At 39.1% G+C, this 13,880-nt stretch overlaps 1 protein-coding gene across 1 annotated transcript in view; it reads right to left on the bottom strand.

Moving 5' to 3' along the window:
- PROX1 (prospero homeobox 1) overlaps positions 1-13,880 on the bottom strand; it is a 52,363-nt gene that overhangs the window by 35,700 nt on the left and 2,783 nt on the right. The window contains exon 3 of the mRNA XM_021682557.2: positions 6,637-8,428. Coding sequence (XP_021538232.2) covers positions 6,637-8,361 — 1,725 coding nt within the window. The 5' untranslated portion in view covers positions 8,362-8,428. The remainder of the gene's footprint in view (positions 1-6,636; positions 8,429-13,880) is intronic.

Here is a 13,880-nt window from a genome sequence, read left to right as displayed (position 1 = left end):
CCCAACATGTATTGTACAACTCTTATCGTGAGAGTTTTTTTCTTCTTTGCAATTACAGTTCTGTTTGTTCTTCTCTCCACACTCTGCAGCTTACATCAAATTATTATCCTAATGTGCGTGAAAATACAAAATGCATTATTTTGAACACTGTCAGGCAAGCTTCATATTTTACCTTTTAGTGCTAAACTAATGGAGCATCTTGACTCACTTTCTTCCTATTTTATTATTATATCCTTTTAATTGTTTCCTTTTGAATAATAGCTAAAACTTGGGAGGGGTAGTTTTGGCACAGAGAGCGCAGGGAGGGGGTGTCGCTTTTGTTAAAGCAACGATCCAAAACCAAATACAATTTGCCTCTCCTGGATTTATAGTTAACTCCTTTGAGAGTGGCACAGTGGTTGGGGCTAACAAATCAATAAATGTGGGTTAGCAGATCAATAAATGGCCACTTACCCAAAATAAGAAGGCCTATTTATCTGGAAACATCATTACCTTTTAGATCTGTAAACAGCAGCAACTAAAACAGTTCCCAAGAGAATGTGAGGCTAACCATAACAATCCAGGCTTCCTGATTCTCCCCTAGATTCTTGGCACTCCTCAGCAGACTCAGAGCTGGGATGGCTCTGGTCACATCTGCGCCGCAGCCTGGCCCTGCCATTTCCTCAGCAAATTAATGGCTTTATAATTTATCAGAAATGAAGATGCACGTGGAGAAAATCAATGTGGTCCCCCACAAGGTCAATTAAGGGTCCTTCCTAGAAGCTTCTCTAAGGATTTTCTCTCAAAAGAGAGTATGGGAAAAATAAGGAAGAAAAGAAAAGAAAATCTGCACTTGTGTGTGCACACACGCACGTGCGCACACGCACGCACGCACACACGCTTTACTAGGCAACAAAAATGCCACACCTGGTGAAAAAAAGGTAAAAAAAAAAATGCACGTATTTAGGAAAAGTCAAGGTTTCTAAATGGCCTCCATCAAGAACAGCGTGACCAGTCTTAGGAAGAGAGAGAAAGCAGGAAGTTAGTACAGAAGCATAATCAAATTCATACTGATAAGCTCTTGACTGCTTATAGCAGGGTGTTTAACCAAATATTCTGCTGAGGATTGGCTCAATTAGCCTTCCCTTTAACATCATGCAATGTTTCAAAGATCACCTTGGTTTGTAAATGGAAAAGTTAAATCTTGTGCTTCCCCCCAACCCCGCCACGGACAATACAGACTGAAGGAAGAAATTTCGATTTTCTGTCTGTAAGCCAAAGCAGCTTAACTGAACTTGTGTTTTTGTTTCAGATCCTTAATGATCACAAAGACGATAATTTATGACTGACATACTTCTTGTGCCAAGGAAAGAGCTGAAAGGCCCTCCAGTAACCTCCATTAGACCGGTAGAAGACTAAAGGAGCCCAGCACACTTCAGGACCATCTGTCCAAATGGGTAAGTGAAATAATAGTGGCAAGCTGTCTCGTCTTGCCTTGTGATAAGAGTTTTTAGGCAAGTCCAAACTTCAGCAGACATTCTTAGATCTGGGTTCTAGTCTTTTCTTCAGACGGCCAGATGAAAAAACAACCTTGCACACTGAATTATTAGCAGGGGAAAAGTACCAAAGGGTTAAAAATGTGGTCTCCTACAAAACACCCTGTTTTGCTGTGGTTCTCCGTGATAGAGCTACCAAAACTTCCTGATGTTTTCAGGACGCTTACATTATGCTTCGATGTTTTAGCCCTTTTTATTTAAAAAAACAACAACAGCAAACTATCCCTCTTATTTTGATCAGGATTTAGAGGCTTTTTATTTCATGAAAAAAATTATTCTGATTCGAGTGTCTCAAGTCCGTTTTGCTTTAAAATGTTTCCTGTTGGTAATACTTAGAATTGATCCGTTGAAATGGAACAGAGAATAAATCTTTATCTCTTGCTCATCGTGTAATTAAGATAAAATTCCCATAAAATATATGTTTCTAATAAACTATTAAAAATAGCTAATGAAACATTTAAAAGCCAACAGTTAGATAATCCTTTTTTTTCCTCCTCAAAATAAATCTGAACTGACCAATTGGTTAATTTCCCTTTTAAGTGCTTGTGCTGAAAAGCAACTGTTCTTCCAAGAAAGCACTAGCTGTTTCCAGGATACTTACACACGCACAATGACTCATGATGGAATAGATTCAGTAAACATACAGCTGTACTGAACACGAGCTAAGCTCCATTCAAGGCCAGGAAAGAAAATGAGCACAAATAAATATTAAGGAGGTAAGGGGGGGGTGGGGTGAGGGGGATGGAACGCAAACAAGATCTGTCCCGGCAGCTCATGTGGCTTTGCCTCAATTCTCTTAGCCATAGCTTTGTGAAGACAGATGACATTCAATTCTATGTGTAATGCAAAATAGACAATAACTACTGAAACTTGAGACAGCTGCCAGGTGTAAAAAAAAAAGAAAAGAGAAAAAAAGAAAAAGAAAAAAAAAGAAGAGATGATAAATCCATAAATTAATGAAAGACATCTGCTCAGGAATAGAAAAGATCAGAGAAGTAGGATACTGCAGCTGAACCTGAAGGGGCGATTCAAACAACCTGAGACTCTTAGTGTCGTCTGTTTACCAAGCACAACATAACCTTACCTACACAGCAGTGGAAGGCGAGGAGCAGGGCCAGCAAAAAGGCAAATGCAAGAACAACACATTGTGAGGGCTGGAGGAAGCGAATTCTTCTTCTTTTTTTTTTTTTTCCCAATTGAACTCCGACTTGTGGCTAGAGATTTTACCAGCTGCACTTCCAACCAAATTGGATTGGGGCTACTTATATTTTCTAAAATGCTCTGAAACCCAAAGAATTTTTAGCCGTCTCCTTATGCTCTGATTTGCTGTTTCCAAGAGGATTTCTCCCTCAAATGGGGAGAGAGGATCTAGACTGTCTCATTTAATCAAAGTGATAGAACGAGCTGTTACTCCATTAAGAAGTTGAACGCCTAAGACGTGTCACTTACGGAAATTAAAAAAAAAATTTACTGAATAATTTTTTGGGGGGTAGGAACCCAGAGTCTCTCAGTCTTTCATATAAATGTTTTCCCCGTAGCTAATACAGCTAATAGAATGACTGTGGCCCCACAAGACTTCTAAAAATGTCCATGGATTATTTCACATATTAGAAATTCATTTTTAATCCATGTTTTCCAGTTGGATTTTAGTTTCAAATTACCAAACAATTTTCCTTTCCTAAATTTGAAGTGTTTTAAACATTTTCCCCAACAGTCAAGTTGGGGACGCTGGCTGTCACAGGAAACAGGCTCAGTTTCTTCACCTGCACATCTTAACAGCTCATAAGACTATTCTCAGCTCATAAGACTACTCTCGAGCTTCAGCTGGGTGCATGCAAATGTCTGAGGCCTACACAAGGCTATTTTTCTTGAGATGCAAAGAGGATGAATGACAAGGAACATCATGAAGAAAAACAACTGGCTGGCTCTTTCTTTTGCAATTTGAATAAAACTTAATATTTGATTAAACAGATTCATTTGCAAAGATACCGAACACTTTTTTTTTTTTTTTAATATCCAAGACGTGAGCTCCTGGAGCAGGTGCACTGACACTGCGTTCAACAGGCCCACATTCACTACTTCCTTTCGATTAGAAAGGATAATGAGGTATCACGTTTATATAGATTACATATGCTTCATGTGTTGAACTTAGAATGGATTTATCTGATAAGCTGGTGTTCTTAATAGTTCTTATCTTGGCTACTTTGTTCAAAGAGGCAGATGATGCCCTTTGAAGTGGGAAGAATCATTCCTTAAGAATTAAATTATTCATTACTATTTGAAAAGCCATGACTACAAATAAAAACATAATAATGACAATCATAGAGGTATCATTTCATCCCATTTCTACTCATGTCTATTGAATTTTTTTTCTAGGAATAACTGTGCTACAGGTTCTAAGATGGCCTTATATACCTAAAACTGAAGTAGACACCACTCTCTAGGATTCCCAGAGAATTCTTTAAACGAAAAGCTTTGAGAATTTTGCCTACATGCCATTGGGTAAATCAAGGGAAGAACTCATTGCCACACAAGGATGGAGACAGGAGACCAGTGGACCCAGTCTCCCCCAAAACACTCAGATCCTCATTGGCTTCAGAATCGTGGGGATTATAGAAAGGGTTGCTTGCCTATCTTCTTCCTGAGAAAGAATCTATCAGTGGGATAAATGGTAAAAAGTACAGCATGATCGAGGGGAAAGAAACAGAGGATAGAAGGCCAAAAGGTGGAAAATGTAACCATTAACTGCAACAAGAGGCCAAAATTATTTAGCTCCATGAAAGAAACTACTCCAGGTGTAAGCAACATTTCATATGAACACAGGTGTTTCCAAGCCATCCCTGTTCAACAGACTCTTATATTGGTAGGAGAGGGAAGTTATTCAGCTGAAGAAGAAACTATATTCTCCTTAAAGCCTTTGATATGTATAGAAATAAAAGGAACGTCTTTCAATTCAAATCCTCTAAATTCCTCAGGGGATTTAGAGAGCGTGAGACAATGAATGTAGCCAACACTTAAAGCAATCTAAAAGGTTTTTTTCCTAGAAGACCCAACTTAAAAAAAAAAAAAAAAAGGCACAGGCATAATGATCTGGTTACAATGAAAAGTCTAATAAAAAAAAACCCCAAAAAACCCATAAACTGGTTAAAGAGTTTAGTGGTGCACTTATGGGACTTTGAAACCTGGTTCCAAATATTCCTCAACATAGGTATGTCCCTTTCCACTGAGTGTGTGTGTGTGTGTGTGTGTTTGTGAGAAAGAGAGAGGAAGGGAGAGAAACACCCCACCATCATGACTACTGCCTTCAAAATGAAGTAAGATAGGGTCTAGCAATAGGGTCTAGCCCTGGACCTCAGGCTTGTGTGAACCTCAGAAGATGCTCTTCCTCCCAAGGATAGAAAACCATTCCAGGCACTGCATCTTCTTGCTTGGCCTTTCTCATCAGCAACACTATATGGCAATCATTTTGACCAATGTTTATTGCCTGTTTATAATGTGCAAGGCATGGTGATTGGCGAAGCTTCAATTCGTTGCCGATAGATTACATTCTAGGTCTTTGAAAGGTAGAAGTTAAATCAGCAACCAAACCAAGACTCAGTTTCTGTTTATATATCTAAATCCTCAACATCTTTATCTTCCTTCCTCTCATGACATTATTCTCTTCTTCCTCACTGTGGAAAGAGACTGTGTTTAAGTGCCCCAAGTGGTTCTCATACTTGTGGCCCACCTTATCAGAAATCTTCATTACTGTCCTGAGAGCTGGTTAGAAGAACAGCCTTCCCTACATAGAAAAATGTATTTCCACCATAGCTGGGACTTTGCACTTACGTGGCAGCCTCTGGAGTGGGCTTAGATACTAAAATGCCAATCTCTAGTCATCAGGACAATTGCTCAAAATCCTCAATTTAGCAACAGCCAACTTAATTGCTAAATTTTATGTCCATCTGGCAATTGATTCTAAAAGAAACACACCTCTACCTGCCCCCAAATGCTACTATTCGACTACCCCAAAACACCAACAATCACAAGATTTTTAAAAAATTGACTGAAAGGACCAAACTACAGAGGAAAAAAAAAAGTCAGTGAAAAATAGCTGGAGTTCAGGATAGGTCTAATAAAAAATATAACTGGCAACTCCACTTAAAAGTCAGGTTCAAAATATAAAAGAGTCATAAAAGGAGCCATTTTTAAGTCAAATACAGCTGAGTTTTATATTTAATTGTGCTCTCTTGCTTTCCAAAATAATTTGCTTTGTGTATGTTAGGACAAAAGATTTCTGTGTATGACTGAACAGAGGTTAATCATGCATAGAGGCAGCTGCACCAGACCCAAGGAACAGACCTTGGGTGAACGAGAGAGAGAGAGAGAGAGAGAGAGAGAGAGAGAGAGAGAGACCAATACCGTGTGAATACATCAGTACCTGTATATTTCCTTAAAGAAACACCACCAACAACAAACCACATCTCACTTAAAGATCAAAGAGAGAATCTGACTCCCCCCGCCCCGCCCCCATGTCCATTTTTCTCCCACTGAAGCCTCCCACCAGTAAAGTGCTCTTCCTAAGATTTAATCAGGTCTTCTTAACGCGGCCCAGGAGCCTTGCAGATGGTTTAAAGGGAGAATTCTTCTTATGGAATCTTAGGGAATCTCAAAACTGACTTTTCTCCTGACTCCATTATAAAACTTAACACCTTAAAAACAATCTGATAGAATTCATTATTACAATGAGATTTTTTTTTTTTTTTTTTTGGTCCATCTCTGACTCTACTCCTAAAAGAAAAAAGAGAGAGAGAGAGAGAATACAGGAAGAATAGCAGAAAAAGCACTGCTGGAAAAGCACATATTAAATACCAGCTCTCTGAGGCAATTAACAACTTGTGAAAGTTGCAAAGATGTGGGTTTCCTGTGAAGCTTTTGTGCAATCAGGAGCGCAGCACGTGTGCTGATAAAAGCCTATTACTCTGAATAATGGGAAAGATTGCATTCCTAAGAAGATACTAATCTACGTCCTTCTATATATTGTGGAAACCTGACCTTTGGGGAAGCCTTTTGTTTTGTTTTGTTTTGTTTTGTTTTCCTCGAGGGGAAAAGAAAAGGATATTGCACTTCCCGAGTAAGGTGAGATTTCGGACATGTCTTGAAGATCGCCACACTCGGACTTGATGAGCGACAGGGAGAGCCCTTCTGCGGTGCTGGGTGGGTGTGCTGGTGAACAAGGATGGTGGCTCAGGTGGTGGGATGACATCTTGGTCCTCAGACTCGTGGTCTCCCTAGTTAAGTCTAAGGATTCAGGAGAGGCTCTATCTTTTCCCGAGAAGGAGCCGGAGGGAGCACCTAATGGACTCTGAAATGGGTAGGCCATCAGGGGAAGGGGAAAGGGATGGCGGAAGGTGGACGTGGTGAAGCCCGCGGTGGCGGAGAGAGGCGACTGGTGCAGGGGCTGGTGGTGGCCGCCGGCGGGGGGGCCAGAGGCGGCCTGGTCGGAGGAGTTTTTGCGGACCACCAGGGGCAATGCTTCTGTCTGGTCTGTGGAACTGGGCATCTGCACGTTGCCAAAGGTGTCCAGGGGGTTCGGAATGATGACGTCGCCAAAGCACTGCAGGCGCTGGTTGGCGGTGTGGAAATTGTGGTTCTCCCCGTTGACGGCGAATCTGGCCTGGGGGATCTGGAGAGGCGGGAAGACCTGAGGAACCTGGCGGGAGGGGTTGGCCGAAAAGACTTTGACCACAGTGTCCACAACTTGCGACATGGCCGTGTTCAGTTCCTGTTTCAGGGTCTCGGCCAAATGTTTGCCTTCTGGTTGTAAGGAGTTCGGCCCGTGATCTCTTTCTTTGTTGCTGCCTTCTCGTTTGGGCTTGTTTTCCACCAGCTCCTGCTCCCTGATCAGGGCTCGGGCTCGGTCAATGAACTGTCCCGGGTCTAGCTCGCACATCTCGTTATCTGACCGCCCCACGGAGTCCTGGGCCCTGGCGTCCAGGATCTCCGAGCGCATGCTGTCTTCAGACAGGTTCCCATCTTCATCATTTTCGGAATCGGTGCTGTCGTAGATTTGGTAGAACTTCTCCTGCAGCTGGCGCAGCTGTTTCTGCATGTCCTCCAGCTGCTGCTTCAGCTGTCGGCGCTCCTCTCGCTTCTGTTCTTTGCGGGCGGAAACCAGCTGCTGGAAACTCTGTTGCTGCTGCTGGGGCAGCTTCTGCTTGCGTTTGTTTTCCCTGTAACTTTCTCGGGGACTCACAGACTGCGGGGCCATCTCTCTTTCATTTTCATTGCCCCTTAACGCCACACTGGGGGAATGGCTCATACCCCGAATGATATTCTCAACCCGGGCGCGCTTCGCTCTCAGGTGCTCATCACATAAGCGATCCATATCAAACTGGCTCATAGTAGGCCTGCCAAAAGGGGAAAGACACTCTGGGGGGCTGTCTCTTGAAGAGTTGCTGCATGTATCCTCCTGATGTACTTCGGAGCCTGCACTAGAGAGACCGCTGGCTTGGAAACTGGGCTCCGTGCCACCATTTTTGTTCATGTTATTTTTCAACAGCTGGGAAATTATGGTTGCTCCTGGAAAAGGCATCATGGCATCTTCGTACGAGTTCGCCCTCTTCAGCAGCTTGCGGAGTACGTTTGACTTTTCCCCATCTGCGTGCTGCACCACTGAATACTCAACATCCTGCTCAGAACCTTGGGGATTCATGGCACTAAAAAACGTTGCTCTCGCCTTAGCGAAAAATGCAGATGCTGTCCCTACCGTCCTTTTCACTCCAATGTCAACTCTTCTCCTCTTGGTTTGCCGGCTTAAGAGGGCTGTGCTGTCATGGTCAGGCATCACTGGACAGTTATTGTGCCATCTTCAAAAGCTCGTCAGCTGGGCACAGCTCAAGAATCCCGGGACCCTGGCCAACAGAACAAAAGGACTGATGAATCATTTTCTTTAAATTTCTCCAAATTTCCTGACCTCAATCCTGAATCAAATGCAAAATGCATAGGCTCTGGGATTTATGGCACATTACAATTATTGCAATTTATTATGCACTCTGCTTGAAATGAAACATTTTTAAATATTTCTGCTCCACTGGTTTAAGATGGATTAAGATTAAAAAAAAAAAAAAGCAAAAACTGCTTAAGCACCAGTAATATGATTCTCTTTCACAAATGCCTAAAATGATACTGTTTATCTTCAGAAGAAACAGTAGATTATAAGAACACAGCCTCTGACAACCAATTGATTAAATTTGGGGCATTGAGATTCATATTACAAAAGAAGATGAAAGTGGTCTATACTTAAGAAATAAGGTTCAATTTTGAGGCTGTGTGAAATTTGGACAAAAAATTCCATTTCTGAATTAAAATTATTGTGGTTTTAATGCTATTAAAGGAAAAAGACTTGAAAATAAATGCAAATACTTAACACGCCCCCTTTATTACTGAATTTTAAAATATTTTTGTCATATGTGAAATGGGAAGGAGAACACTCCCATCAGCATCTTTCCAATATAAATGGTCAATTTAACATTGAAATAAATGCACAAATACTCATTTTACAAGTCTGCTTATTTAGCATAGATATGCATTTTTATTAGTAAAATCACATTCGAAAATGGTATCTGTTGCTATATTTTAACACAAGTGTGAGAATATCGATACATTTTCATGATGTCCTTTTGATCACTTAGATTATTGCAAAGTTGGACCCGCTGCAAAAGAAGGAATTGTCACATTTTAGAAATCAATATGTGGAACAATAAATTGAGTTAGGCAAGGGTAAATACATCTTCAGTATCAGTTTTCTTCTGTTCCAATCTGCCAAAATAATACTTCAAATGCCTAAGGAAACTAACATACACCATTTGTGAATCGTATTTCTTATGCCAAATTAAAGAAAAAAAGATAAATAAAGGAGAAAACGGCATCAAGCAAAATATACGAGGAAAGAGAAATATCTTCTCTGCATATGAACTTCCCTTGTTTCTTGAGGACACAATATAAAAAGAGAATATCCTTCCTTGCATTTTATAAAAGGCACTTGACATATTTTGTGACTTACTACCTACTGAGGCTAACCCCAAATTTTGTGTAAATATAAGATGTCGTATCTTTTTGCTTGCAATTAACATTTTATGAAGAAAATGAAAATATTTTATTCACACAGGGTTTATCTAATATTAAACTTCACGTTTGCTTAACAGAGCACATCTTCACAATAACAGGGTCTATTGCCAAAGGCAGCGTGCAGAGTGTTTGGAACAGCTCCCATCTCTTTCGGTTCACCTGTAAAAACATCTACGTGCTCCCTAGGACTGCATCTGTGGCTAGTTTTAAAGAATGACTATCCATGCAAATAGGCATAATTTCAGCATGAAATAACCTGTAAAAATCAAGAAAATGCTCAATGCTTAGATGACAATGTGTGGGTTTTTAATTTTTTTTTTTAAGCAACAAAGATTTCATCCTGCACTCCTTGTTCCTGGTCTCTATATGAAGACACAACATTTTTTTTTAAAAGCCTGTTTTAGAGTATCATGCAAGCAATATGATGCTTCTTTATATTTTTCGTATGCTTAAAAATAAAATACTTTTTGTATGCCCCAGGATAAAATTTCCTGAAGTCAGAATGGAAACAGATCTTAAGAACTTCAATACCGGTTCAAAATCGGTTTCGGAATGATTTTGAACCCTCACACATCAATAATAAAACTGCGTTCAGGAATACAAAAATGCAATGACAAATATTTCACTGGCACATTAGATCTGATAAATCGGGTGTAGCAATCAGGTGAGAAAAAGAAAAAGACCGAGACAAACAAGAAAAGGGATGAATTATTTCAAAGCCCAGAAAGACTTGCACATTGGGGGTAGGTCTTTGCAAGGAGGACTTTTTTGTGTGTCTATCAGCTTTCCAAAAATAAAGTCCATTGCCATTATTTAAAAATTTTACCTCTTTTCTTTTTGTGTGCAAATCCTTTTCTCTTTAATATTACCTGAAAAGCACATGAGTCTCCAATCAAAATGTTGAACAAACTTTCTGCAGTCTTTTTCTTCCTCTGTTCATCTTAACACCCAATCTGGATTTTCCTCCTACCCATCCTTGCTGGGGGAAGAGCATCTCTGCAACAGAGGCTCAGAAATGACAGGCTGGTGTAAGAGATGAGCACAAGGTCATCCCCAGGCATCCTTCCTTTCCCAACTGCCATTTACCTCTGCATCAACTGCATTTCCTCTCAGCTAGCCTAGGTATCAACAGCTGCATCCCTGCCTCATGCCCAAGCCAAGAAGAGGGCTGTGCTCTTCCTAGGTGGAAAAACATGATACTCTCATCTTCAGTGGACAGTAAGTGTTAATTAAACATGCTTGCTGGGTCTTTCAAGAACAAAATATCCTGTAACTTCCTTCAAATTCACCAAACTAAACTGATTTTTGCAATCCGCTCTTAACCAGCCATCATTTTTATATTAGATAATGATTTGCTTTCTGTTTGGGGCTAAAAGAATTTAAATACTTTCAGGTCTTGTAAAATGTCCAGCTGAGACATAACAAATAGGACAGCACAAATAGGAAAAATTATATATTCCACTAAGACAAGGCATTATAGTAATAGGCACAAATAAATACATCTCTCTATATAGCTAAGACCTAAAACTTAGAACTAAAGGTATAGCAGTAGTAGACACTGGGACCATAACCCATGAAGGCAAGAGAGGAGATTAAGTAATTCTAACTGGTGGACGTAATACTTCATCAGCATCTTGATTCATAAACAAGATCTACATGTGAACATACTTACCACATAAGAAAATGCATTGTTAAATGACTCTAATAGAAATTAAATCACTTAAAAACACTTTTAAAGGTGCTTCCATGGATTTCCCAATTCAGAATTTAGAGAATGCTATGCACTGACTTTATCACTGATATCATCCTGTCCATTAAGATTTTTAGAAATTCCTTTATTTCTCAACATCTGTACTAAGCCACAATGTTTCAACTACAACTTTATTGACTCTTATTATATTTTAATCTTAACATTAATTTTGAGTTTAACCAGGCAATATGAAACCTTTTGATCAGCACTTGTGAACATTAATATCAGCAAGTCTGCAGAAAAAGAGTACTGATAGAGAATTTGAACCCAAATGGATTATTGTTTGGATACACATATTCTATTCCTGTAAACTCCTCTTTAATTGGTATGAAAACCCATATAGAATATTTTTATTGTTAAATATTTTGCCATACATTTGGTATCTTACTACACAAATGCTTTAATAATTCCTATACACTGAATATCTTGACATAGCAGATTCTTCCCAGAAAAAGATAAGAACACACATCCAGGTATAACCAAGTCAGATTTTAACAACTTCAAAAGATTCATTAAAATCTGAATTATCTGAAGAATGTCAAATAATATAACATGGAGAATCCTAAGGAACCTGGTGGCTTCATGTTAGAAAAGAATTTCCAGTGAAGAATTTCAAAGGAACACTGCAGTGTGTGAAGTAGAAAGTGGTTAAGTGCTCTACTTTAATAAAGAAGTTATTTGGGGGAGGGGAGCACAACTTTTACCGTATCTATCTGGAGTGCAGATTCTGGACAAAGAAGTGTTCATTATGGTAATTATCCAAATAGTTCAGACAAATCTTTTATGAGACAGGGGGAGTGTAAGGTTGGCATGGTTTCCTGTTTGGATTACTTAGATTATCTGTCTTTGTTGGTAAAATTATTTGAAGAAATTGCTCAAGCCTACACTTTACTTCTTACAGAAAACAACCTCTGAATGGGCCACTAATCTACTTGGGTCAACCTGGTTATGAAATTTCAAGTGGAATATCACTAACAAAGAACATTTTAAATCCATCTGAAAATCAGTAATTCAGGAGGGAAAAAAAATCAGATGATTTGATTGAGGTATTCTCCCCCTCAACCCCACCAAATCACTAAGCTGCCCTCTTCACTGTATTCAAGAGTTCATTTCTGCTAATTAGCAACTTTTCCTTCAGAGATGTTTCTGCTTATTGTAAGGTTAAGAAAGCGTTTTATGTTTAGTGTGAAGAACCCACTTGACACAAGTTAATACTTCAGTTAACTAAGATTGTATTGTCAAATCTTACATCAGGCTTTAAAATTTCCTGTCCTATATTAGAGTTCCTATAATATTCCTAATATAATAATCTTATTATAATATTCCTATTCCTATAATAGAGTTCTCAAATCATAATCATTTCACTGAAAATTCCTCCATCCTATCAAAAATTCCATACATTTTTCACCTGCAAAATGAGCACAGAATATTTTCTGAGACACGCCAAAAATATTCATTTGCACTTATTTAAAAAGCAATAATTCACCAAATTAGTAAATAAATGATCTCAAGAAAAAACACTTACGCTTTTTGTCTTTTTGTAGAACACTGAAATACTCTAAATGTCCTTTGAAACTTTATAGAGTACACTAGGCAACAAGGTTGGAGAAATTCCTTATGTATATGTCCTTTCCGGCTTATACGTGTACTTAATTAGAATCCAACAATAATAACATGTCACGCACAATCCATCTTCATATTATAAAACCAGTAACATTTTATAATTTCTTCGTTAATCCTAAACCTAAAAATTCCTTATATTACCAGATGAAAATGCAAGACAATCCCTGAAATGATATAAGAAATTCATTGAAAAAAAGGCCTATTTGCACTTTGAACAAATAAAGAGCAACCCTGGCAGCTAACTTAGGTTTTAAGATTGCAAGTGCTACTTATAGAGGAACCACGCTAGGAAATGAATAAAGTGAGAACAAAGATGCATGTTACGTATGCATGACTTTTCTCCCCACAAGGTGGTGATTAACTAAACAGAATTCTGCATAATGGACACATAAGAATATCAGTAAGTTCCAAGCGCAGATAACCCCTATTAAAAATAAAGCAAATGGACATATCCATAGATGACATGAAAGAACTTCCAAAGCATCCAAGGAAAGTATTGGAGGAGGGACTTTGATGTGTTAAGGCTAAAGAGTAAATACACATACTTTCTCATTTTCATGAAACAATGATCATCACCCAAACAGCAAAACCAACCAACAAAACCATTCCCCATCTATCCTATTTCTACGTAACACAAGAAGTAGCCTGCTTAAAGAAAAACTTAAAGGGTCAAGTTTGAATAATCCAGCTATAATGCTTACACTGAATTCTCAGTATCTTCCCTCTACATCAAGCCACAGTCCTTACCTTCCCCTATTTTACCATTATATAGACAAGTCCATGTTGTAGCATATGGACAGGTTAACCCCAATGCTCCTCTTTTCCCTCCTCACCACACACAGCCCATTTTATTCTGAAAATGC

This window comes from Neomonachus schauinslandi, chromosome 6 (genome assembly GCF_002201575.2).
Source record: "Neomonachus schauinslandi chromosome 6, ASM220157v2, whole genome shotgun sequence".
Lineage (NCBI taxonomy): Eukaryota > Metazoa > Chordata > Mammalia > Carnivora > Phocidae > Neomonachus > Neomonachus schauinslandi.
The sequence above is the reverse complement of the archived record's forward strand: the minus strand, read 5'-3'. Positions and strand labels throughout refer to the sequence as shown.